The sequence below is a fragment of the Carcharhinus amblyrhynchos genome, chromosome 34, assembly GCF_965287045.1.
Source record: "Carcharhinus amblyrhynchos chromosome 34, sCarAmb.v2.hapA, whole genome shotgun sequence".
NCBI classification, from domain to species: Eukaryota; Metazoa; Chordata; class Chondrichthyes; order Carcharhiniformes; family Carcharhinidae; genus Carcharhinus; species Carcharhinus amblyrhynchos.
The window spans coordinates 6,129,335-6,156,865 of record NC_137357.1 but is presented as its reverse complement, the minus strand read 5'-3'; the positions used below and the strand labels follow the sequence as shown (position 1 = coordinate 6,156,865).

At 46.9% G+C, this 27,531-nt stretch overlaps 1 protein-coding gene across 1 annotated transcript; it reads left to right on the top strand.

Annotated features, from left to right (window-relative positions):
* On the top strand, positions 1 to 25,684 carry LOC145361256 (uncharacterized). The gene is made up of 10 exons (XM_080216887.1): positions 1 to 1,463; positions 6,749 to 6,880; positions 9,076 to 9,187; positions 9,908 to 9,993; positions 10,083 to 10,464; positions 10,661 to 11,066; positions 11,170 to 11,217; positions 17,534 to 17,755; positions 19,862 to 19,910; positions 21,588 to 25,684. Exons 1-10 carry the CDS (start codon positions 1,187 to 1,189, stop codon positions 21,869 to 21,871), a joined length of 1,998 nt encoding a protein of 665 aa, XP_080073013.1. The 5' UTR covers positions 1 to 1,186; the 3' UTR covers positions 21,872 to 25,684.
* The last annotated feature ends 1,847 nt before the right edge of the window (positions 25,685 to 27,531 follow it).

Sequence of the window (27,531 nt, the reverse complement as noted above, 5' to 3'; positions counted from 1 at the left end):
GCAGGGTAAATATGTAGGGTTACAGGCATAGGGCCTGGGTGGGATAGTTGTCGCTGCAGGCTCAATGGGCCCAATGGCCTCTTTCTACACCACAGAGATTCAATGATTCCACTGCAATATTTTTAAAAGGAGACAACATTACTGAAGGATCTGCCTAAAAACCTTTGATGCCTCCATCACTAGAATATCATCAGTAACAGAAACATGATTTACCTTATGAGGTAAAAAAAACAAGCTTTGGATGTGAAGTTTGCAGTTGAACCATTTCCAGAGAAAATCCCAGAAAAAGAGGGCAACTGCTCCACACCCAAGGACAGCATTCCCTCAGTTCAAAGGGCAGTGATCAATAATGTGATGAGAAACGTGTAGGCAGAAGAAGAGAAAAGAAAATACATCAATATGAAAGTTATCCATGAGTGGCAGTTTGTCATCACCTCAAGGTGTCCTTAAGGTAGCACAGTGGTCAGCACTGCTGCCTCACAGCATCAGAGACCCGGGTTCAATTCCCGCTTTGGGTCACTGTCAGCTTGCATGTTCTTTCCGTTCTGCGTGGGTGTCCTCCAGGTGTTCTGGTTTCCTCCCACACTTCAAAGATGTCTAGGTTAGGTGGATTGGCCATGCTAAATTGTCCCTTATTGTCCAAGATGAGCAGGTTAGGTGGATTGGCTGTGGTAATTGTGTGGGGTTGCAGGGACAGGATAGGGGAAGAGGGCCTGGATAAAATGCTCTTTTGGAGAGTTAGGGTTGAATGATCTCCTCTGCACCATAGGGATTCTATGAATTTACAAAAAAAACTTTATCGCCAGCCTAACTGGGCACAATAGATGCAGGCTGGAGGAGCAGGCAAGTAGAAACTGAGGGAGGGATTTATAGGACATTGACCCAAGACTGCAATTGAAAATGGGTCCCTGATGCAGAGAGGCAGCACTGGTAACCACTGTGCCACCATGACACCAGAAAAACAATGGTGCCCAACATGCTTAGCATGGAATTGAATGGAAGAAACTCAACGTAAAAGTGGATGGGAACACCTCTAAAACCTCTCTGAGTCACTGCTCAAATGCTGAGCTCCTTGATCTTGCTTTTGGTCACCTGCCTTCCTATCTCCACCCAGTGCCAAATTGTGTTTTATCATGCGCCCTGGCAGTGTCTTGCGAGGTTTTACTATGTCTTGGGTGCTATCTAAATGCAAACTGTTGTTAGGGTTTGTCTTCACTTTGTTAACAATTCTTGGTCTCTTCAGGTTGTTGTTCCAGGGCTACCAACACAAAGAAAGCACATTACGGCCGGACTCCCAGAGGTAACTACATCATCAGCACAAGAGGCACTGGCGTGGGAACAGAACCAGGGAAAGCAAGTCAGGAAGGGATTGACTAAAGGCAGTCGGACCATTCGAAATATCCAATGCGGGGAGGGCTATTACTTACATGAACCCATGCTGTGCTGTCGTGTGTGCCCTGCAGGTAGGTACAGATTTTATTGCTGTTGATTGTAGCATTGTCCACGATGGTCTACTGGTATAGCCTTGTGATCCAGGGATTGGCATATCAGCTGAACTGAGCACGTGCGTCGACATAAGCACACTCAGGAATAAGGTCATTTACAGAGTAAAGCTGCCCCAGTCTCGCTGGGGGCAGATTCTCAATCTGATTTATTATTGTTACATGCATTGAGATACAGTGAAAAGTATTGTTTCTTCAGTGCTATACAGTCAAAGCATACTTCATAGAGTAGATAGGGAAGAAGAAAAGGAGAGAATATAGTGTTACAGTCAGAGCTAGGGTGTAGAGAAATCTTCAAGGACTAAGAATATTCTGGAAGCATTTGTAATTATCTTTTGAAGACACCATCTTGCCTGCCATTCACGCCACGCTCTTGCTGCAACAAAGTCAGCGAATTTGGCGGCCAGCCAAATCTCTGTTCATTGCAGCAGGGTGGAAGAAGCTTGCTGGCATGAATGGTTGTAAGATTCCCGCTCGGATATTGCAAGAATTCTGGATGTTGTTGCTGTTGAAGAAGACAGCATTGTACAAGAGACGGTTGAGAAGAAGTCGGAGACCTCTTGACCTTGCTGGACTGTTTACAAAAGGGTCACATGGTGGCTTGTGGTTTTGAAATCCAAGTCTGTGTTTAAAAGCTGGTTTTCGGTTTTGATTTTAGATAAAAAAGATCAGCTGCTGTGGGAGGAACCCATGAGCTCTCTCAGGTCCTGACCCAGTCCCAGAGTGGAGAGTGAATGGAAGTTGCTCCAAAGTCACTCCACATTCTGAAGTCAAGAACAAAGAGAAGTCCAGCACAGGGACAGGCCTTTCAGCCCTCCAAGCTGTGCCCTAACTAAACTGAAAAAACCTTCTGCCCTAACCCGGTCCATTTCCTCCTTATACATGTATCCATCAGGATGCCTCTTAAATTTTGCTAATGTGCTACTTCCACCATCTCCTTTGGCAGCGCATTCCAGGTACCCACCACTCACTGCGTGAAAAACTTCCCCTGCAGATTTCCCTTAAACTTCCCCTTCTGGCCTTGAACCTGTGCCCTCTTATAACTGGCACTTCCACCCTGGGGGAAAACCTCTGATTATCCACCCTGCCTATGCTCTTATAATTTTGTAGACCTCTTTCAGGTCTCCCCTCAGTCTTTCCAGTGAAATCAATCCCAGTTTATTCAACCTCTCCTCATAGCCAACAGCCTCGAGACCAGGCAACATCCTGCTGAACCATTTTGCACTCTCTCCAAAGCACCTATGTCCTTCTGGTAGTGTGATGACCAGAACCACAAGTAATGTTCCAAATGCGGCCTAACCAGGGTTTTATATAGCTCCAACCTAATTTCCCAACTCTTGTACATAAGAACAGAAGAAATAGGAGCAGGAGAAGGCCATCTAGCCCTTCGAGCCTGCCTCGCCATTCAATAAGATCATGGCTGGTCTGAAGTGGATCAGTTCCACTTTCCCGCTCTCTCCCCATAACCCTTAATTCCCTTGTCTGTCAAAAACCTATCTACCCGTGACTTAAATATACTTAGCGAGGTAGCCTCCACCACTTAAACGGGTAGAGAATTCCAGAGATTCACCACCCTTTGAGTGAAGAAGTTCCTCCTCAACTCCGTTCTAAACTGCCCCCCCCCACTTATCTTGAGGCTGTGCCTGCTAGTCCTGCTGTCCTTTCTGAGCGGGAAGAATCTACCTCTACCCGATCCATCCCTTTCATTATCTTATACGTCTCTATAAGATCCCCTCTCATCCTTCTAAACTCCAACAAGTACAGACCCAGTCTATTTAGTCTCTCTTCATAGTCTAACCTCCTCATCTCCGGTATCAGCCTAGTGAACCTCCTCTGCACTCCCTCCAAGGCCAAAATATCCTTGCGCAAGTGCGGCGACCAAAACTGCACACAGTACTCCAGCTGTGGCCTCACCAGTGCCCTGTACAGTTGCAGCAAGACCTCCCTGCTTTTATATTCTATCCCCCTCGCTATAAAGGCCAGCATCCCATTTGCCTTCTTGATCACCTGCTGCACCTGCAGACTGGGTTTTGCGACTCATGCACAAGGACCCCCAGGTCCCTCTGCACCGTAGCATGTTGCAGCTTTTCTCCCTTTTAAATAGTAATCCCTCCTACTATTATTCCTGCCAAAGTGGATAACCTCACACTTGCTAACATTGTACTCCATCTGCCAGGTCCTTGCCCACTCGCTCAGCCTATCCAGATCCCTCTGCAGACTTTCCACACCCTCCGCACACTTTGCTTTTCCACTCATCTTCGTGTCATCAGCAAACTTCATTACCCTACACTCAGCCCCCTCCTCCAGATCATCTATATAAATGGTAAATAGCTGAGGCCCCAGCACCGATCCCTGCGGCACTCCACAAGTCACAAACCGCCAATCAGAATAGCACTCATTGATACCAACTCTCTGCCTCCTATTAGACAACCAATCCTCTATCCATACTAACATCTTACCCCCAACTCCATGCCCCCTAACCTTCTGAAGCAACCTTTTGTGCAGCACCTTATCAAACGCCTTTTGAAAATCGAGAAACACCACATCCACAGGTTCCCCTCTGTCTACCACACTAGTCACATCCTCATAGAAATCCAATAAATTCGTCAAACACGACTTCCCCTTAACAAATCCGTGCTGCGTCTGCTCTATCAAACCATCCTTTTCTTGGTGCCTCGCTATTTCTTCTTTGACGGATTCAAGCATTTTTCGAACTACAGACGTTAAACTAACCGGCCTATAATTCCCTGCCTGCTACCTTTTTTAAACAGTGGCGTAACATTAGTCGTTTTCCAGTCTTCCGGCACTTCCCTGGAATCCAGCGAAGTTTGGCTAATAATCACTAAGGCATCCACTATCACCTCTGCCATTTCCTTCAGAACCCTGGGATGCATTCCATCCGGTCCTGGGGACTTGTCCAGCATCAGTCACGTTAGTCTATCGAGCACTACCTCTCTAGTGACAGTAATCACATTCAGGCCCTCAACTCCTACCATCCTTCTATCTTTAATATCCGGCAAACTATTCGCGTCTTCCTCCGTGAAGACCGAGGCAAAAAACTTATTTAAGGCCTTCGCCATTTCCTCATCTCCCAACACTAAATCCCCCCTCTCATCCTCTAAGGGTCCAACATCCACTCTGGCCAGCCTCCTCTTCTTTATATATTTGTAAAAACTCTTGCTGTCCTTTTTTATATTTAGTGCTAGTTTAGCTTCATAGTCTATCCTTCCTTTCTTTATCAACTTCTTAGTCATTCTTTGTTGATTTTTAAACCTCTCCCAATCTTCTACTCGCCCACTATTTTTAGCCACTCTAAACGCATCAGCTTTTAATTTAATACTCTCCTTTTATTTCCTTCGATAACTACGACTGGTTATCCCTTCTCCTACATTGTACTCAATGTCCCGGCTGATGAAGGCCAGCATGCCATATACCTTCTTAATTACCTTGGCTACTTGTGTTGCCATCTTTAGGGAACTGTGAACCCGCACACCCAGATCCCTCTGTATGTTCATGTTCCTAAGGCTTCTGCCATTGACTGATCACAAATATTCTCTTGGAAAGTAGTGTAAAAGTCATCGATAGTTTCATAGACCAACACTCAGAGACCAGGTGTTTAACCTGGACACCATTTCAAGGACTGTAGCATCTCTCATTTTCCCATCAACCTTTGACATTTTGTCAGGATTCTCCTATTTCATCACTTATTTTGCATTTTTAAAAAATTCATTTGTGGGACATGGGCATCACTGGCTAGCCAGCATTTATTGCCCATCCCGAGTTGCTCTTGGAGGGCAGTTCAAAGTCAACCACACTGCTGTGGTTCTGAAGTCACATACAGCCAGACCAAAAGAGAAAATGCTGGAAAATCTCAGCAAGTCCAGCAGCATCTATAAGGAAAGAAAAGAGCTGACGTTTTGAGTCCAGACAACACTCTGTCAAAGCTAAAAGGTGCAGAAAGTGGGACATATTTATACTGCAGGGTGAGCGAATAAAAGATGAGTCAGAGCTACAGAAACCAGGCAAACCAGCTAAAAGCTGTTCACCGAGAGAATAAAGGATGTGAATGACTAAATGTCAAAGAAGCTAAGATGAAGATGTTGGGGGAAGGAGGTATGGACCAGCTTTGGACGGCAGATTTCCTTCCCTAAAGGACATTAGTGAACCAGTTGGATTTTTCTGACAATCAACAATGGTTTCATGGTCATCAGTAGATTATTACTGCCATATTTTTAAAAATTAAATTCAAGTTCCACCGTCTACATTGGTGGGATTTGACCCAGGACTCCAGAACATTAGCTGAGTGTCTGGATTAATAGTCTAGTGATACCATCGCCCCTTCCCATCATGGTGTATGTGTGTGATTAAGGGTGTTTACAAAGAGTTGTCATTATACTTAGATATTTCATACTGTGTGTTTCAGAGCTTTGCCTTTCAACGGGACAAGTCTGGTTTTATAATAAACAAAGAATGTTGTGGTTTGTTGAGAAACCAGGGTGATGAGTGCTCATTGGGAGATTGCTGGGTAAAGCACAGTACAGTTAGCTGGAGAAATGGTTTAAAACTATAGTATTGGGACGAGAGACAGAATGTGCACTCCTCCCAATAGTGACTACATTTCAAGTGTACTTCATTAGTTGTAAAGCACTTTGAGATAACCAGTGGTCATGACAGAGTGCTTTATAAATGCATGCCTTTCATTTTTAAAATACTTGTGTGTATGTATATGTACAGAATAAAACAATATTGTACATAACAGCGCTGCTTAGTCATGAGCTGTTGGAGGATCTATTGTTCTGTGCTTATGCTGATGGTTTAAAGTTTATTTGTTAGAGTTACAAGTCAGCTTACATTAACACTGCAATGAAATTACTGTAGAAATCCCCTAGTTGCCACATTCTGGCAACTGTTCAGTTACAGTGAAGGAGAATTTAGCATGGCCAATCCGCTAACTAGCCATGGTGACTGCTGCACCATTGGCCATTCTGCATGAAGGCAGTGTGACTGTGGGGGGCATCGCAGCAGAATCCCAGAACCGTCTTCAGCCATTGCACAAAATGAGCAAGGAAACCTTCAGGGAATTGACACAGCGCAGATTGGAGCAGGAAGTGGTTTCCAATGCTCAGTTTGAGCACAGGAACATCACAACAGTTGGTGGGATCCGCCATGGAGGAACGTGGCAGAGTGACACATTTTTCTTTTTGACTGTGGGAGTGAGTGGTTCTTGACCTGTCCTCTGTTTGCAGGAACACATGTGGCTGAACACTGTAAGGAAAACTTCACCAGTAGTAAGTGCAAGGATTGCACAGAAGGGGAGGACTTCACCCAGTGGCCCAATGGATTGAATGAGTGCCTGGCTTGTCGTTCTTGTCGACAGGGTAAGAAGTAATTCTTGTCTTGAACTTTGGCTGTTAAAATTGAAGGTTTGTGCTTTTTTTCCACTTGCCTCCACTGTTGTTGGAAAATGCCCATGAGTGTCCCCTGTATAAGGGAAAAAGAAGGGCATATTGTCAAATAGGTTTAAGAGGCTCTTGCCCACATTAGAGGCTCAGGGATTCCAAGTCACACTCCAGAAACTTCTGCAGAAAAAACAATGGAGCAGGACCAATACTGAGGGAGCGCTGCACTGTCAGAGGGTCAGTGCTGAGGGAGCGCTGCACTGTCAGACAATATTTCACATGAGATAGTCGCCCAAGGTTCCCATGTGACCCTTCAAGTGGCACTGAAAGATCCCAAACCGGGTATGAAGACTGGGGTTGTTCCCTCTGATGTCCTAATCATTTACCCGCCAGACATTAGCAATAACAGATGATATGGTCGCTGTCTGTGGGGTCTTGCTGTATGCAGATTAGGCTGCCACCTTCAGTGACATCCTTTGAAAGTCCCTCTTTGATTGAGTTGCTTTGTGACATCCTGATGCAGCCTTATAAATAAATGCTAATTGTTCAGAGTGGGCTGCCTTAGGCTACAGGGACCCATAGGACGTGATATCTGGACAGCCTTTTCACTGACTGGACCTATGCTATCTTGACAGCAAGAACCTCTGTCCTTTAGTGCAAGATGCTTGGCTGCATTGTGTCGGGAGTGCTGCGTCAGTGAGTGATCGATGGGCAATCTGCCCAGTTAGATAGGAAGAGAGAATGTGTGCACAATGCCCTGCCCAAGTTCTCTCTCTGCTTCTGGCTCCAGAGCCTATGTTGTATTTTGCTGGGTTGCCAAAGTCAGCTGACCCAAATTCATGGTGTTACTCCCCCCAACTCCTCCACCACTACCCCCAGTCGAAGTGTCTTAATGTGAGGTTTAACAATGATGAGTGATCCTGACAGCTTGGCAGTGACTGGGTGAGCCATGGAAGCTATCAGAAAGGTGCTGGGATGGCTTTTCGGCCTCTTCAGCCTGCCCCACCATTCAACAAGATCACAGCTGATCTTCTCCCTTGACTTCACCTGGGCTGGCATGGTGAAAAGCGGTTAGCACTGCTGCCTCACAACGCCAGGGCCCAGGTTCAATTCTGACCTCAAGTCGCTATCTGGGGAGTCTGCACATTCTCCCCACGCCAGTGTGAGTTTCCTCCGGGTGCTCCGGTTTCCTCCCACAGTCCAAAGATGTGTGGGTTAGGATGATTGGCCGTGCTAAATTGAACCTATTGTCAGGGGGATTAGCAGAGGGGGTTACAGGAGTAGGGCCTGGGTGGGATTGTGGTTGGTACAGACTTGATGGGCTGAATGGCCTCCTCCTGTACTGTAGGCCCTATGATTTCACTTAGGTCAGTATGGTGGCACAGTAGTAAGCACTGCTGTCTCACAGCATTGGGACCTGGGATCGATTCCCGGCTTGGGTCACTGTGGATGTGGAGTCTGCACATTCTCCCCATGTCTGTGTGGGTTTCCTTCAGGTACTCCGGTTCCTCCCACGGTCTGAAAGACATGCTGGTTAGGTGCACTGGCCATGTTAAATTCTCCTTCAGTGCACCCAAACAGGTGCCGGAGTTTGGCGACTCGGGGATTTTCATAGTAACTTCATTGCAGTGTTAATGTAAGCCTACTTGTGACACTAATAAATTAATAAATAAATCTTCCCTCTTTCTCCATATCCGTGAATTTCCTAAAACAGTACTGATTTCAGTCTTGGACGTACTTAATGACTGAGGAACCAGGGCTTTCTGGGGTAAAGAATTTCAAAGATTTGCCACCCTCCGAGTGAAGACATTCCTCCTCATTCTGAATTGGTGACCCTTCATTCTCAGACTGTGACTCTGTGTTCCCCAGCCAGGGCGAAAGCATTTCCCAAATTCTACCTGTCTTACCCAGTCCCCCAAGAATTACATGTTTCAATGTAATCATTTCTCATTCTTTGAAACTGCAGGGAAAATGGGTCCAATCCATCATCAAGCAGACAATCCTGGCAACTCCCTGGCCCCAATCTTTCATTATTGCGGATTACAGTGGCCTTTCGGTCCATTCTGCCAGTGTTAGCTCTCTGTAGAGTTCTGCAATTAATCCCATTCCCATGTCCTTTCCTCTGTCTGCCTGCGAATGGAGCAGTTTCCTGTGATTGTTGTATGTCTTCACAGATGAGGAGCTGGTATCTCACTGCACCAGACAGAATGACACTGTGTGTGTGTGTGAAGCAGGAAGATTCTGTTTGCCAGACCAGTCCTGTGAGATGTGTCAGAAATGTAAAACGTAAGTTACGTTTCATCATCTCTGCAATTCAGTTGGGTGAGGGCTCAAAAGCATGGGGTTAGATACAGAGTAAAGCTCCGTCAAATTGGCCTACCAAACACTCCCAGGTCAGGTACAGCATGGGGTTAGATCCACAGTAAAGCTCCCTCTGCACCCCCCCCCCGCCCAAAACACTCCCAGCACAGACACAGCAAGAGTTAGATACAGAGTAAAGCTCCCTTTACACTGTCCCTATCAAACACCCCCAGGATAGGTACAGCACAGGGTTAGATACAGAGTAAAGCTCCCTCTACACTGTCCCCATTAAACACCGCTAGGACAGATCCAGCACAATGTTAGATACAAGGTAAAGCTGCCTCTACACTGTTCCCATCAAACATCCCCAGGACAGATACAGCATGGCATTAGATACAGAGTAAAGCTCCATCTACACTGTCCCCATTAAACACCCCCAGGACAGGTAAAGCACTGGAGCATGTAAGCTTCCTCTTCACTGTCGCCATCAAAAAAGCCCCTGGACAGATACAGCATGGGGTTAGATAAGCTCCCTCTACACTGTCCCCATCAAACACTCCCAGAATAGGTACAGCACGGGTTAGATGCAGAGTAAATCTTGCTCTCCACTTCCCATCAAACAGGACAGGTACACTGTAGTTACATACAGTGAGAAGACAACTTCCCCTAGTTTGAATAGTGATGTCATTTGTCCTGATTTTCTAGGTGTTCTGAAGACCAGACTGTTAAGGAGAAATGTTCCCGGATATCAGACACCGTGTGTGGAATTAAGCTCAGAGGCCTGTCGCCAGGTGAGTGTTTTTGAACACTGCAGGTTTCTGTAAGGGAAGCTGTGCTCTATCAATATGCTGTTAATGACTGCATTTTCTCCTCCTTTCAGGCGAAATTGCTGCGATTGTGGTGGTTCTGTGTATTCTGTTGTTTGTGTGTGTCACCCTCATCATTTACAAGAAGATTGGTTGCACAAATCAATTCCAAAGTGAGTGTATTAATGATTTAGTCAGCCTCTGGGATTTTCCCTGTCTCTGCATTACCTCTCCTGTAACTGAGGAAGAAGGTGTTTATCCAGCCTGTACAGCCACCAGCCTCCCGCCCAGAGACCCAAGCGCACACGAACTGTGTCAACATCCTGTGGACCTATACTTTCTACTGTGCCTCCCACCACCCCTCCACCCCCAGTTCAAATTCCCATCTTCCCGATGGTGGATGTCCCAAAGATCTCCACAATTCCAGGCAAAAATATTTGAATCATCACCGTTAGTGTAATAACTTGTGCAAAAGAAAGATCCCAACTTCACCAAACTGCTAAATTACTAACTCTTATTCAAAGTTAACCAAAATGAGAAGAAATCCCCCTGCTTCTCTTTGAGACATCAGCCAGAGGTGTTTGACATGCACCCAAGTGAGCAGTGGGTCTCAATTTAAACTTTCACTTGAAGACTCCCTCTGCCGGTGCAGCGCCGCCTCGGTGCTGACCCTCTGCCGGTGCAGCGCCGCCTCGGTGCTGACCCTCTGCCGGTGCAGCGCCGCCTCGGTGCTGACCCTCTGCCGGTGCAGCGCCGCCTCGGTGCTGACCCTCTGCCGGTGCAGCGCCGCCTCGGTGCTGACCCTCTGCCGGTGCAGCGCCGCCTCGGTGCTGACCCTCTGCCGGTGCAGCGCCGCCTCGGTGCTGACCCTCTGCCGGTGCAGCGCCGCCTCGGTGCTGACCCTCTGCCGGTGCAGCGCCGCCTCGGTGCTGACCCTCTGCCGGTGCAGCGCCGCCTCGGTGCTGACCCTCTGCCGGTGCAGCGCCGCCTCGGTGCTGACCCTCTGCCGGTGCAGCGCCGCCTCGGTGCTGACCCTCTGCCCTGATCATTCACAGGACGTGAGCCTGCGTTTGGTGCTCCGGGCCTTTAAACCACAATCTGTGTCTTGAATCTAACAGCCATTTAATGGCTGTGACTGTTTTTCTTATTTATTCCCAACAGAGATCTGCCAGATGGTATTCATACGGCTGCCGCAATCCAACTCTGCAGGTAAGTGAAAGACAAAGAAGCGACCGGATTGGGAAACACCAAATTAGACTGTCACTTTGGGTTGTCACAGAATCCCAACTGTTCCACCACGACTCTCACCAACTTTTACAGATGTACCATAGGAAGCATTCTTTCTGGTTGTATCAGCTTGGTGTGGCTCCTGCTCTGCTCAAGACCACAAGAAACTACAAAGGGTTGTAAGCATCGCCCAATCCATCATGCAAACCAGACTCCCATCCATTGATTCCGTCGATACTTCCCGCTGCTTTGGCAAAGCAGTCAGCATAATCAAGGTGCCCACACACCCAGGATGTTGTCTCTTCCACCTCCTTCCATGGGGAAAAAGATACAAATGTCTGAGGTCACGTCTCAGCCAATTCGAGAACACCTTCTTCCCTGCTGCTGTCAGCCTTTTGAATGGGCCTTACATATATTAATCAGATCTTTCTCTACACTCTAGCTATGACTGTTACACTACATTCTGCACCCTCTCTTTTCCTTCTCCTTTATGTACTCCATGAACGATGTGTTTATTCTGTATAGCTCACAAGAAACAATACTTTTCACTGTATCCTAAGAAATGTAATAAATCAAATCAAATCTACAGTATGGGAAGAGGCCATCCAGCCCATTTCATCTGCACCAACTCCCCAATGAAACACCTTACCCAGGCCCTATCTATATATTTAGCATGGCCAGTCCACTAAAAGATGTGCCAGTTAGGAGTGTGAGGAAACCTGAGCAAAAAAAGTGAAAGTGGAGTCACAGGTGGACAGGGTGGTGAAGAAGGCTTTCAGCATGCTTGGTTTCATAAGAACATAAGAACATAAGAAATAGGAGCAGGAGTAGGCCATCTGGCCCTTCGAGCCTGCCCCGCCATTCAATAAGATCATGGCTGATCTGTCGTGGCTCAGTTCCACTTTCCCGCCCTCTCCCCATAACCCTTAATCCCCTCTCTTATCAAAAACCCATCAACCCGCTTCTTAAAAATATTTAGCGAGGCAGCCTCCACCACTTCAACGGGCAGAGAATTCCAGAGATTCACCACCCTTTGAGTGAAGAAGTTCCTCCTCAACTCCGTTCTGAACTGCCCCCCCTTTATCTTGAGGCTGTGCCCCCTAGTCCTACTGTCTTTTTTGAGCGGGAAGAGTCTTTCCACCTCTATCCTATCCATCCCATTCATCATCTTATACGTCTCAATGAGATCTCCCCTCATTCTTCTAAACTCTAACGAGTACAAGCCTAGTTTATTCAGCCTCTCCTCATAGCTCAACCCCCTCAACTCCGGTATCAGCCTAGTAAACCTCCTCTGCACTCCCTCCAAGGCCAAAATATCCTTGCGCAGGTGCGGCGCCCAAAACTGCACACAGTACTCCAGCTGCGGCCTCACCAATGCCCTATACAGCTGCAGCAAGACCTCCCTACTTTTATATTCAATCCCCCTCGCATTGGTCAGAGCATTGAATACAGGAGTTGGGATGTCTTGTTGAAGTTGTACTAGACATTGGTAAGGCCACACTTGGAATACTGTGTACAGTTCTGGTCGTCTTATTATAGAAAGGATAATATTAAACTAGAAATTATAGAATTATGGTGACTAGTGGAGTGCCCCAGGGGTCGGTGCTGGGGCCTCAGCTTTTTACCATTTATATAGATGATCTGGAGGAGGGAACCGAGTGTAGGGTGTCGAAATTTGCTGATGACACCAAGATTGGGGGAACGGCAAATTGTGCGGAGGGTGTGGAGAGTCTGCAGAAGAATCTAGATAGGCTGGGCGAATGGGCCAGGAAATGGCAAATGGAATTTAATGTTGGCAAGTGTGAGGTGGTCCACTTTGGTAGGAATAATGGTAGGAAGGACTATTACTTACGGGGCGAAAAACTGCAGCAGGCGACGGTGCAGAGGGACCTCGGGGTCCTTGTGCATGAGTCGCAAAAACCCAGCCTGCAGGTGCAGCAGGTGGTCAGGAAGGCGAATGGGATGCTGGCCTTCATAGCAAGGGGGATTGAATATAAAAGTAGGGAGGTCTTGCTGCAGCTGTATAGGGCATTGGTGAGGCCGCAGCTGGAGTACTGTGTGCAGTTTTGGGCGCCGCACCTGCGCAAAGATATTTTGGCCTTGGAGGGAGTGCAGAGGAGGTTTACTAGGCTGATACCATAGTTGAGGGGGTTGTGCTATGAGGAGAGGCTGAATAAACTAGGCTTGTACTTGTTAGAGTTTAGAAGAATGAGGGGAGATCTCATTGAGACGTATAAGATGATGAATGGGATGGATAGGATAGAGGTGGAGAGACTCTTCCCGCTCAAAAAAGACAGTAGGACTAGGGGGCACAGCCTCAAGATAAAGGGGGGGCGGTTTAGAACGAAGTTGAGGAGGAACTTCTTCACTCAAAGGGTGGTGAATCTCTGGAATTCGCTGCCCGTTGAAGTGGTGGAGGCTGCCTCGCTAAATATTTTTAAGACGCGGGTTGATGGGTTTTTGATAAGCGAGGGGATTAAGGGTTATGGGGAGAGGGCGGGAAGGTGGAACTGAGCCGCGACAGATCAGCCATGATCTTATTGAATGGCGGGGCAGGCTCGAAGGGCTAGATGGCCTACTCCTGCTCCTATTTCTTATGTTCTTATGAAACAGCGCAGGAAAGATTTACTAGGATGCAACCAGGACTTGATGGTTTGATTATAAGGAGAGGCTTGATAGACTGGGACTTTTCTCCCTGGAGCAAAGGAGGCTTAGCGATAATCTTGTAGAGGTCTATAAGATAATAAGGGCATTGATCAGCTGGATGGTCAACATCTTTTCCCAAAGGGAGTCTAAAACTAGAGGGCAGAGGTTTAAGGTGAGAGGGAAAGGGTCCAGAGGGGCAATTTTTTCATGCAAAGGGTGGTGAGTGTCTGGAACAAATTGCTGGTGGTAGTAGTAGAGGTGGATGCAATTTTGTCTTTTGGAATTTAGACAGTTACATGGGTAAGACGGGTATCAAGGGATATGGGCCAAACATGGGCAATTGGGACGAGCTTAGTGGTTCAAAAAAAAGAGCGGGAAGTTGGGCTTGAGGGCCTGTTTCCATGCTGTAAACTTCTCTGGCCTGGAGGAAACCCATGCGGACGCAGGGAGAACATGCAATCTCCAACAGACAGTTTCCAGAGGCCAGATTGAGCCCTGGGTCCCTGGCACTGTGAGGCTTGCATGCTAACTGCTATCGCCGTGCTGCCTCATTCCTTACCCTGCTCCTGTTGAGTCCCACTCTCTCCTCATGGTTGAAGAATTGGTGCACTCGTGAGCCCATCTTTGGAAGATCAGCAATGATGCAACATGAATGGCCATGGTCTGGGGAAAGGGGAGTGGGGATAATGAAGTTCCTTGTAGTTTATGACTGTGATCTATGTGTCACACCTATGTTATAGGTTTTGGAGATGGAGCTGTGGAGGAAGAGCACGATACAGTGGTGAGTAAACGTATCCTTTTTTTAGTTTAACAGTGTCACAAGCCGGCTTACATTAACACTGCAATGAAGTTACTGTGAAAATCCCTCAGTCACCACACCCCATTTGGATACACTGAGGGAGAATTTAGCACCTAACCAGCACGTCTTTCGGACTGTGGGAGGAAACTCGCGCAGACATGGGAAGAACGTGCAAACTCCACACGGACAGCTGTGGTTCCCAAGCTGGGAATTGAACCCAGTTCGCTGGTGGTCAGGCAGCAGTGCTAACCACTGTATCACTATCCTGACAGGCCTGGCATCTCCAGCTCCATCTTAACACCCCGATCCATCCTGTTTGATGACAGGGCCCAGGCTGCAATCACTTTGAATTAGTGAGGGCAAGTCAGGACATGGCCCACACTGTTAAGGCCTTGAAGAATGAAGGGGAGAGAGATGCCCAGGGCTCTGCTTTCACAAACCTCCAACTGCTGATTTCAGAAGCCAGATGCTTTCCACCATTTGCGTTTTGTCCTCACCCTGGGGGAAAAATTATATTGATCTGATTGATTTATTATTGTCACATGTATTAGGATAATGAAAAGTACTGTCTCTTGCACGCTACACAAAGCATACCATTCATAGAGAATATAGAGAAGGAAAGTAGAGGGTGCAGAACGTAGTGTTACAATCATAGCCAGAGCAAAGGGAAAGATCAACTTAATGCGAGGGAGGTTCATTCAAAAGTTTGATGGCAGCAGGGAAGCTGTTCTTGAGTGAGTTGGTATGTGACCTCAAACATTTGTATCTTTTAGTGAAAGACTGTCCAGTGTGCGTGGGGTCCTTGGCTGCTTTGCCGAGGCATCAGGAAATGTAGACTTAGTCAGTGGACGGAAGGCTGGTTTATGTAATGGATTGGGTGGGGGTGGGGTGGGTGGGGGATGGGGGGGTGGAAGATGTGTGGGTGTTGTATTTATTACCCCTCGAGACTAAAACAGGCCCTCAATACCCCACGGCCTTAGTTTTCTTCTGGAGCTTTGAAGATTGAGAAATATATTTAAGGTGGAACCAGACCAACATGAGGGAGAAGAGGACAGAGAGTTAGGAAGTAGATTTAACTGAGGAAAGAGGGAAGGAAGGTCGAGTGGAGTGTGAAATTGGGCTGAAAGGCCTGTTTCTGTGCTGGCTATCCCAGGGAATTCAATAGGGGATGATCCCGTACAATATTCTGAGACAGCGTGACAGTCGGTGCTGAGAGGATAAAGGGGCATTTACGAATGAGAGGGGGGGAGAAATTTCTTTGATCAGGGCTGCACTCTTGTTGGTGTATCCAGGAACTATCGTTAGGGAATCAGAGAAGCTGATGTCAAACTTTAGCCATGATCTTATTGAATGGGACAGCAGGCTTAAGGGGCTGAATGGTCTACTCTTGCTTCCAACATTCAGGTGATCCATTCATGGGAAGGGTTGATGGGATGGTTCCCCTCAAGCCCATAGCTTGTATCAGAGTCGGTAGAATAGAAGTGGGACTCAGAGAGGACTCCACATGGCTCCACTCAGATGGTTAGGTGTTCACTGAGCATGCCAGACCCATCAAATAGATTGATTAAAGGGTGGTGGTGAACTGTGGCTTATACTCAGTACTTTCTCCTCGAGAAAGAGGGGAGAAAGATGGCGCAGGAGCGACACGACTTCTTGCACGCTGTCCCCAGCATACCTTCTAATTTCATCTTTTACCGTTCTGCACTTCTAAAACTGAGCTCTAACTCTTCTAAACTTCCGAATAATGAAGCTGATCTTTCTCTTCATCCCATCAGTTACCACAACACTACATTCTGCACCCTCTCCTCTCTGTGTCTATGAACGGTATGCTTTGTCTGCACAATCACAAGAAACAATATTTTTCACTGTATCCCAAAACATGTGAAATAAATCAAATTATCCTGTCCTTTTCTCATATTCCTCCCAAGGTGTCAAGAATTTAAACATATCCTCATCTACCTGACCCTGGTCACCTGGTCTGGCAGCATCTGAAAGGAGAGATAAGAGCTTATGTTGAGTCCAGATGTGCCTTTGTCAAAGCTAAAAGACCTTTTAACTTTGACAAAGGGCCATCTGGACTCAACGTCAGCTCTTTTCTCTCACAGAAACCCGACAGTACAGAAAGAGGCCACTTGGCCCATAGAGACTGCGCTGACCACAATTCCACCCAGGTCCTGTCCCCACATATTTTACTCACTAATCCCTCAAACCTACACATCTCAGGACATTAAGGGGCAATTTTAGAATGGCCCATCAACCTAACCCGCACATCTTTGGACTCTCCTTACAGATTCTGTCCGACCAGAGGATCTTTTCTCTGCTTACAGATACTGTCAGACCTGCTGAGATTTTCTAGCATTTCCCCTTTTGGTTTCTGCAGTATTTGCTTTTATTCTAGTCACCTGGATTAGGGGGTGTTCACTGTCTGAATTCCATAGGGTTCAATTTGCTCCCATTGTGTTTCATCACAATTGCACTCAACTTATTCCGACCACCAATCCATTCCTCTTCAACCCTCAACCACAGACCCCTTCAGGTTGTTCTCCCAGCTCCCCTTTATCACGAGATGCATAGTGAGGGCGGGGAGAGAGGAATTTCCCTTGGGCAGCTGTATCCACAGTTCACAAAGCTATATCTGACTCCCACAGAGAACTGATGTCTGCCTCCAGTAAGCCTTTATTGATTCGGAACAAGGCCATTCTGCCCATTGGGTTCTTGTCAGTCAATCCAGTCTCTCCCCATTTCCCCTTGTTCCATCCCCATGGCCCTACCAGTGTATTTTCCCCAACTCCGCATCCAATTTCCTTTTAAAATCATTTGAGTAGATGGTTCCTAGTCTGTGATCCACTATAAATCCGAATACCCATCTTCTTCCTGCAGGATGTTGGAAACGGGGGAGACATTGAGAGGACAGACAATGAGATTAATGCAGGGCGGAGTGAGAACGAAGCTTTACTGCGGAACAGTCCGGATGCCCCAGCAGGACGTTGTGCTGAAATCTCTGCGCTCAGCCCCTTACATACCCCTTTGGTACCAACTGAAGCGGCTGGCCTCAGTGATCCTGATAAAACCACGGTAAGTCCTTCATCAAAGCTTTCCATCCCAGTGCTCACCTCTGTTGCTCTTTTGGGAATTTGCTTGGTTTGGTATTCTGGGTAACCAGATTAGGGAAGTGAGCTATGCAAGGCTATCCACTTGGGTTGGCAGGGCAGAGAAGTGTCTTTTTAAATGGTAAGGAACCGGAAGCCATTACACTGATGTATTGGGCTCCTCCATCATTGAGCGTGGGAATAATTGGGGAGCAACCTCCTCGAGTGAATTGTTTAATTGTCCATCACCATTCGCAGCTGGGTGTGTCGGGACTGCAGAGGTTAGATCTGACCCATTTGTTGTGGAATTACTTAGTTTTGTCTACTACTTGTTGCTTATGCTGTTTGACACACAAGTATTATCGCTTCACCAGGTTGACTCCTCATTTTTAGATATGTCTGGTGCTGCTCCTGGCATGCACTCCTCATTGAACCAGGGTTGATCCCCTGGCTTGATGGGAAAGGTAGATATGGGGGATATGCCGGCCCATGAGGTTACAGACAGTGGCTGAGTATAATTCTACTGCTGCTGATGGCCCACAGCGCCTCATGTCTTGAGTTGCTAGATCTGTTTGAAATCTGTTCCATTCAGCACGATGGCAGTGGCACACAACGCAATGTGAAGATGGGACTTCCTCTCCACAAGGTCTGTGCAGTTGTCACTCCCACAAATATTGTCATGGACAGATCCATTTGTGGCAGGCAGGTTAGTGAGGATGAGGATCCAAGTATATTTTTCCCTCGCCCCTTGCTGCAGACCCAGAGTTGCAGATATATCCTTTAAGATCCAGCCAGCTCGGTCTGTGGTACTATCAAGCCACAATAACATTGATGAATGTCCAAAGATGTGTGGGTTAGGTTGATTGGCCATGGTAAATTGACCCTGGTAAATTGACCCTGGTGTCAGGGGGGTTAGCAGAGGCAATGTGTGGGGTTACAGGAATGGGACCTGGGTGAGACTGTGGTTGGTGCATACTCAATTGGCCAAACAGCCCATTGTGAATTATTTTGAGGGCTGATGGTGGAAGTGATGAGAGGGAGTTTCTTCTGTTCGAGAATCTAGAATTTGGGGTTTCGATCTCAGAATAAGGTGCTAGCCATTTCAAACAGATGAGGTAAAATTTCCTCCTCATGGGTCTGAGTTGTGAATCTTTGGAAATCTCAACCCAGAGGGCGGTGCATTCTCTGGGATTGACTATATTCAAGACAGTGATTGATTTCATCGAAGAATCCTAGGATTCTTCATTCGATGAATTATTTTGGTCGGTGAGGGGTATTGGATCAGACAAGAAAAGGATGTTGGCCAAACTTTGAATAAAGCAGCAGGCTTGACAGGCAGAATGGCCTACCCTCAAGTCTTTTTTTTGGAACTTCAATTCTAATTTTAAAAAAGCCAATTCAAATTCAGTCCAATCAGGATGGCACAGTGGTTAGCACTGCTACCTCAGTACCAGGGTCCTGGATTCAATTCTGGTCTCTGTGCGGAGTCTGCACATTCTCCTGTGTCTGCATGGGTTTCCTCCCACAGTCCGAAAGACGTGCAGTTGGCCATGCTAAATTGCTCCTTATTGACAGGGTAAATGTGTGTGGTTGCGGGGCGAGAGTCTGGGTGGAATTGTTGTTGGCGCAGGCTCAATGGGCTGAATGGCCTCATTCTGCACTGTGGGGATTCTACGGTTCCCATATGAGGGATAAACTGACAAGATATTAAACCCATCTTGGGCTTGATCAAACAAGATCCAAGCTGACAAGATGAGAAATTGCACCCCTCCTGGGCTTGATCTGACGCTTCACTTTAGCTGAAAGGGTGAGGTGACTTTGAAAAGTTCCATCAGGTGAAGCCTCGGTTTTACCTCATTAGCTACCCTCGCTCATTTTCCCTGTGCTGTGGTTGAGCCACTTTTTCCCACACCTTGGATGAAATAATTACTTTATTTTGGCTCACCAACCTTCAGCTCTGTACACACAAATCCAACACACCCACACCCCAATAGACAAAAAATTGCACAAAGATCTTGGATGGAGGTAACCATGTCATGAAAGCTTCAGGCATTCGTCCTTTTCATTTCATTTATTGACCTCTACTTTACAGGAGAAACCTCAGCCCTTTCAAATGATTGAAGAATTTCCTGACACTGAAGGTAATCTGCTGTGAAAATTAATTTTAATTGTTGATTTGGTGTCAAAATTTGCTGATGACACCAAGATTGGTGGAACGGCAAATTGTGCGGAGGGTGTGGAGAGTCTGCAGAAGGATCTAAATAGGTTGGGCAAATGGGCCAGGAAATGGCAAACGGAATTTAATGTTGGCAAATATGAGGTTGTCCACTTTGGTAGGAATAATGGTAGGAGGGACTATTACTTATGTGGCGAAAAACTGCAGCATGCGACGGTGCAGAGGGACCTCGGGGTCCTTGTGCATGAGTCGCAAAAACCCAGCCTACAGGTGCAGCAGGTGGTCAGGAAGGCAAATGGGATGCTGGCCTTCATAGCGAGGGGGATTGAATATAAAAGTAGGGAGGTCTTGCTGCGGCTGTATAGGGCATTGGTGAGGCCGCAACTGGAGTACTGTGTGCAGTTTTGGTTGCCACACTTAACGCAAGGATATTTTGGCCTTGGAGGGAGTGCAGAGGAGGTTTACTCGGCTGATACCAGAGTTGAGGGGGTTGAACTATGAGGAGAGGCTGAATAAACTCGGCTTGTACTCGTGAGTTTAGAAGAATGAGGGGAGATCTCATTGAGATGTATAAGATGATGAATGGGATGGATAGGATAGAGGTGGAGAGGCTCTTCCCGCTCAGAAAGGACAGTAGGACGAGGAGGCAGAGCCTCAAGATAAAGGGGGAGTGGTTTAGAACGGAGTTGAGGAGGAACTTCTTCACTCAAAGGGTGGTGAATCTCTGGAATTCTCTGCCCGTTGAAGTGGTGGAGGCTACCTCGCTAAATATTTTTAAGACGCAGGTTGATAGGTTTTTGACAGGCAAGGGGATTAAGGGTTATGGGGAGAGGGCAGGGATGTGAAACTGAGACACGACAGATCAGCCATGATCTTACTGAATGGCGGGGCAGGCTCGAGGGGCTAGATGGCCTACTCCTGCTCCTATTTCTTATGTTCTTATAACTGCTGATTGGAAATGATGATTAATTTAAATTATTTCCCTTCTCCAACCTTGCGGGTTTCCCTTGCGTTCTCGTTGGAAAGGCTCTTGCTTGGTTTCAAATCCCTCCTGAGACTCTCATCCCTTCCCCATCACTATATTCTCCCTCCAACCCCAGAGACCTAGGGTCAGAGGCTCTGAGGACCCAGTTTGAATCCTGTCACAGCAGATATGAATTTAATAAAAATATGAAATTAAAGATCTAATGATGACCACAAAATCATTGTCAATTATTGGAAAAACCCACCTGGTTCTTTAGCGAGGGAAATCTGCTTTCCTTGCCTGTCTGGCCCCACATGAAGTCCAGATCCATTCTAAAATGCCCTCTGAAAAGGGAACCCACTCATTTCATAGTCAATTAGGGATGGCCAACAAATATTGGCCTTACCAGTGACACCCACATCCCAGGTATGGATAGAAAAATGGCTTGGCAAGCCACATTGGAGAGATGGGCAACAAAGGTTGGCCTTGCTTGGCGTTGCCGTGGGATCAATCAACTGTGGCCGAAACCCCTCTATTTTGTTACGCTGGAGGCTGGCCTGTGAAGTATTCTTTTGCATGATAGATGGGGTTGCGAGCTATTCTCTTGTACGGCATTCTGAATTGTGTGTCTGTTCTCTGAGGCAATGAGAAGCTTTAATGTGATGTATGGATTTTCAGGCTTGCAGCAGAGTTTTTCATCCTTTGTCAATGCGGTCCCAATCGGAAGGTGGAAGGAATTCATGCGGCACCTTCATCTAACAGAAAACCAGATTATGGAGGCTGAACGTAATTATGTGAACGACGTAAAGGAAGGACATTATCAGATGCTTCATACTTGGCTTCAGAAGATGGGTAACAAAGCCTCGATAAAGGTTCTACTGTGGACCCTACATAAAATGGACCTGGTGACAGCAGCTAATGAAATAAGCCTATCCATACTTAATAGAAACAAGGAGCACTAAATATCAAGGATTGGAGCGTTGGCACTTTGAAGACAAGCAATGTTGGACGAGGCCTCGAGGAGCCACGACTGACTGGCACCTGGGGAATGAAAAAATGGACTGAGGTCAATCAGCCAAGATCATTGTGAAGCACAGAAACTGCACAATATTCCTGAAACTTAAGTTCCTCTTTCCTCGCTGTCTGCACTCCCCGATCTTCTGATCAAATTCAATCTTGGAACAGTAATGTACCAGGGAGGAGGAACTAAACTCTCATCAGGCAAATAAAATGCTGCTACTGGTTATTCACAAGTATTTTAATAAAATTATTTTAGATTGTTCAAAAGAGCAGCATTCCTCTGCATTAGATTCAAAGTGACTGGATGGAATTCTGATAACAAGGACCTACTTCACAAAGGCCTGTTGTTTTGAGCCTGTTTGATGTTTTATTGGAAAGCTCTAGCAGAGAGACCTGCTGATGTTGCACGAGAAAGAACACTTAGTTTTGCAACTGGTGAGACAGAGCTTCATCGTCCGCCTGCCCATCACGAAACTCATTTCGAATTTGTTTCAGCAGGCAGGCATGCCGAGCAGTGTTTCCCTGTTAGGACCCTGATTTCCGTCAAAGGGTCAGCAGGCAGGAGGAGCAGTCAGGGTCTGTGTACACGATGAAAGACCCATCAGACAGCAAAGACTGGTGGCGTAACAAAAAGTGAGTGATTTCTCAGTCTCTCAAAGGAGCAACTCAGAGGGGAAGGGGTGATTGAACCAGCCTGAGCTGTTGTACTGGAGGGAAGCTGCAACCTGAATGCTGTGTGGAATGGAGGAGAGGGGGTGGAAACACAGTGAGTGGGGCTCATTCCATGTTGCCAACACTGGTGTACTGACTGAGCGAACATGACACAGCGTGACCATGTTTTTGGACACCAAATTGGGGGGAGGGGAAACACAATGTAAAGCAGAGGAGGCAGCTGGGACATGTGGCTTTCTGCAGTATTATATGTGTAGCAGCTAATATTTCCAACAGTTACACATAGTGTTAGTACTGATGTGACCACGGCACTGTTGAACCCCAGTTAACCTGGATTTGTAAATAGCACAACAATTTCAAAAAAATCCATTTTCCACTCACATAATCACAGCAGTTTGTACCACCGGAGAGAATTCACACTCTGTTTCTCCTGTGGCATCAGATGTTTGGAATTCTTGTGTTTGTCCGGAAGCGTGCAAGAGGAAAAACTTCAATGTTGCGTCTCTCTCTCCCCTTTTAGCAAAACTGCCACACACTCTACTCTTCAATTCAGAATCAGAACATTTTTGTAGTTGCTACAAATTTCTTTCAGATTTGAGGTTCAGTGAGGTATGATATGTGTTTGGTTTCGAAGCCAGTTTGTGTGCTCTCTTTCGTTCTGGCCCTTCAGATTCCAGTTGGACTGAATATAGGGCTGGCTAGGGTGGAGAGGATCCTGCAACTTATGAGAGAGAGAAAAAGGGAGGAGTGAATCTCACTGAAAAGATTGGCATTAGAGTGTAGTGGCTCAATGGAGTAGTGTTGATGTCTGTATTTTCCTGCATTCAGGCACTGGCACCACTTGCCAAGTTAGCAAGTTTTGAATTCAGGGTAATCCATCCCCTGCTAGTGCTGTGTGCTGGTAAACAGCTGTGCTGGAGACTTACTGGGTACATTCACTGCCCCCCACCGTTAATTTAATCTCTCCGGTAAGAACAGATTGAAACATTTTGATTTGTACAATTGTTGTATTCAAAATTTGACACCTTGTATTTCAATCAACTCACCCTAATGATTGATGTAAAAATGTAAAAAAAGTGGCTAATTCATGCTGCTCTCTGTGAATTGTGTTCTTCGAAAAACGTTAACTACTGCTTTGCATGCTTGCAGACTCCGACCACATTTATATCAATTCTCCCCAGCTACACCACCTTTTCAGTTTGCTGAGACAACTGTTCAATTCTTTCTGGTTGCAGGTCAACCCCACACTACTGATCTTTGGACAGTGTGCAGGGAGCTTTATTCTGTATCTAACCCCACGCAGTATCTACCCTGGGAGTGTTTGATGGGGGGTGCAGTGTAGAGGGAGCTTTACTCTGTATCTAACCCCATGCTGTACTTGTCCTGGGGTGGGAACAGCGTAGAGGGAGCTTTACTCTGTATCAATCCCATCCTGTAGCTGTCCTGGGAGTGTTTGGGGACAGTGCAGATGAAGCTTTACTGTGTATCTAACCCTATGCTGTACCTGTCCTGAGTGTGTTTGATGGGGACAGTGTCGAGGGAGCTTTACTCTGTATCTAACCCCATGCTGTACCGGTCCTGAGTGTGTTTGGGGACAGTGTCGAGGGAGATTTACTCTATTAAACCTGTGCTACAGCTGTCCTGGGAGTGTCTGATGGGGACTCTTTGTGATATTATTTTTGCCTCTATGAGCTCACAGTCACTGATATCCTCTGGCACTGATGTCACTGTTCCACCTGGTTTATATTTGATGTGGTCCATGAAGCTGGAGGCAGAGATCATGCACCCCCCACAGGATCATCAATAAATGTGGTGAGTCCCAGACTTAGGTGATATGGTTGGAGGAGGCAACTCCTCCTTTCTCTCATGTTTGCTTAGTGTCCCTGGCCATCTCTGCTCTCTCAGCTCAGCCTTGCAGTCTGCTGTCTCAGCTCAGCCTTGCGGTCTGCTCTCTGGCTGGTCTCCCCTTGTTGCTGTCATGGCCTCAGGGCCTGTGCTAACATTTTGCAATGATCAGGAACAAGCCAAGGTACTGGTACACCATCTAAATTAATAGGGCTTTGAAGCCTCTCCGACCACACCCCACTCCCATTGCCCAGCCCCTTCACTGGATATCGGTCACAATGCCTCCCTCCTGACAAATGGACCTGTCTCTATTACTGCCTCGAGCAGCTCATTCCAGATACTCTCCACCCTTTGTGTGAAAAAATTGCCCTTCTGGACACTTTTATATCTCTCCCCTCTCACCTTAAACCTTTGCCCTCTAGTTTTAGACTTCTCTACCTTTGGAAAAAGATATTGACTATCTAGCTGATCTATGCCCCTCATTATTTTGTACATCTCTCTAAAATCCCCCCCCTGCCGCAAGTGTCCTACAAGCCAGGGGAAAAAATTCCAATCCACTCCATCTCTCCTTACAACTCAAACCATTAAGTCCCGATAGCATCCTGGTAAATTTTTTTTTGCACTCTTTCTGGTTTAATAATAACCTTTCTATAATGGGGTGACCAGAACGATACACAGTATTCCACATGTGGCCGTACTAATGTCTTGTACAACTTCATCAAGACGTCCCAACTCCTGTATTCTGACCAACGAACCCAAGGATGCCAAATGCCTTCTTCACTATTCTATCCACCAGTGACTCCACTTTTAAGGAGCTATGAACCTGTACAACTTAACCTCTTTCCTCCATAACTCACCCCACCATTAACTGAGGGAAGTCCTACCCTGGTTTGATCAACCAAAATGCATCACCTCGCCTTTATCTAAATTAAACTTGAGCTGCCGTTCGTCAGCCCACTGGCCCAATTGATCAACATACCATTGCAATCCTAGATAACCTTCTTCACTGTCCACTATGCCCCAATCTTGGAGTCATCTGCAAAGTTATTAACCATGCCTCCTAAATTCTCTTCCAAATCATTAATATAGATGACAAGTAACAGCAGACCCAGCACCAATCTGTGGCACACCACTGGTCACAGGTCTCCAGTTTGAAAAACAACCCTCTATATCCACCTTGTCTTCTGTCATCAAGCCAATTTTGTATCCATTTGGCTACCTCATGCTGGATCCCGTGACATTTACATAAGAACATAAGAAATAGGAGCAGGAGTAGGCCATCTGGCCCCTCAAGCCTGCCCTGCCATTCAATAAGATCATGACTGATCTGTCGTGTCTCAGTTCCACATTCCCGCCCTCTCCCCATAACCCTTAATCCCTATTTAACCTAACGCAACAACCTACTATATACCTTGTCAAAGGCCTTGCTAAAATCCATGTACAGAACATCAAGCGCACTGCCCTCATCGACCTTCTTGGTTATCCCTTCAAAAAAACTCAACCTAATCTGTGAGACATGGATTTTCCACTCACAAACCCATGCTGTCCATAATCAGTCCTCGCATCTCTAAATGCCTGTAGATTCTGTCCTCAAAATATCGCCGAACAATTTACCCACTAAAGATATGAGGCTTTTCCCTGCAGCCCTTCTTAAACAAAGACATAACATTTGCCACCCTTCAATCTTCAGGCACTTCACTTCTGAGTAGCAATGAATCAAATATCTCCACTAGGGGGCCTGCAATTTCGTCCCTTGCCTCCCAGTGTCTGAGGATCACTTCATTAGATCCTAGGGATTTATCTACCTTGATGCGCTTTAAGCCTTCCAGCACCACCACTTCTGTAACATGTACATTCCTCAAGACATCACTATTTATTTCCCACATCCTTCCTCTGTTCAATCATGAATACTGATGAGAAATGTTCACTTTGGATCTCACCCATAAGAATGTGTGTGTGAATCACAGAAGTAGAAACTTTACAGTGCACAAATAGGCCATTTGGTCCATCGAGTCTGCAATGACCACAATCCCACCCAGGCCCTACTCTGATAGCGACTCACTAATCCTTCCAACCCACACATTGCAGGACACTAAGGGGCAATTTTAGCATGACCAATCAACCTAACGCATACATCTTTGGACTGTGGGGGGAAACCTTTGCAGACATGTGCAAACTCCACATAGAGTGACCCAAGCCAGGAATTGAACCCAGTTCCCTGGAGCTGTGAAGCGGCAATGCTATAACCACTGTGCTACTGTGCTGCCCGAGACAGAAAGTGTGTGTGTCTGAAAGTGTGTCAGTGAAAGTGGCAGTGACACAATGGCACAGTGGTTAGCACGGCTGCCTCCCAGCACCCGGGTTTGATGCCCAGCTTGGGTCACTTGTGTGGAGTCTGCACATTCTCCGTGTCTGCATGGGATTCCTCCCGGTGTTCTGGTTTCCACCCGCACTCCAAAGATGTGCAGGTTAGGTTAATTGGCCATGCTAAATTACCCCTTAGTGTCAGGGGGCTAGCAAGGTGGGATTGTGGTCGATGCAGAGGAGATGGCTGAATGTTCTCTTTCTGCACTACTGGGTTTCTGTGATTCTATAAGTATGCGAGACATTGAGCGTGTGCGTGTGTGAGAGATATTTGTGGTTGGGCAGAGGGGCATATCCCCTTTTTTCGAGCTCTGCCACTTGAGGGACAGGGTGGGGCGGTGGGTGAGGGAGTTATGAGACCGTGTATGAATGCGAGTGTGTGGATTATAAAACCCGACATGACTCTACTCTCTGCCAGGTCTCCTGACTCATCCAATCTCTTCTCCCCCCGGTGTATTTCTCAGTGCGGAGGCCGGGCTGATGTGACAGCGAATGGTTAACATGGCAAGGCCGAGGCTGTGCTCCGGGCGGGAGTCCTCCAGCTGGGCCCAGGGACAGGGAGCGCTGGCGGCTGTGGCCAGGCCGCTGCCCCGCTAGAAGGGAAGGGGGAAAAAGATGGACAAGGTGAAGACTGGCGAGGGCTGCCCGCACCGGCAGGAGTTCTTCGAGGACGTGCGCTACGCCCCCGGCCCGTCCTGCGGCCAGAACGAGATCAAGATGA

Excerpts from the sequence above, each read along its gene's own strand:
- LOC145361256 (XM_080216887.1), top strand. The coding sequence starts at position 1,187 with ATGCAAACTGTTGTTAGGGTTTGTCTTCACTTTGTTAACAATTCTTGG. Across the intron at positions 9,188-9,907 it reads ATGTGTCAGAAATGTAAAAC|GTGTTCTGAAGACCAGACTG; the intron begins GTAAGTTACGTT and ends CTGATTTTCTAG. Across the intron at positions 9,994-10,082 it reads GCTCAGAGGCCTGTCGCCAG|GCGAAATTGCTGCGATTGTG; the intron begins GTGAGTGTTTTT and ends TCCTCCTTTCAG.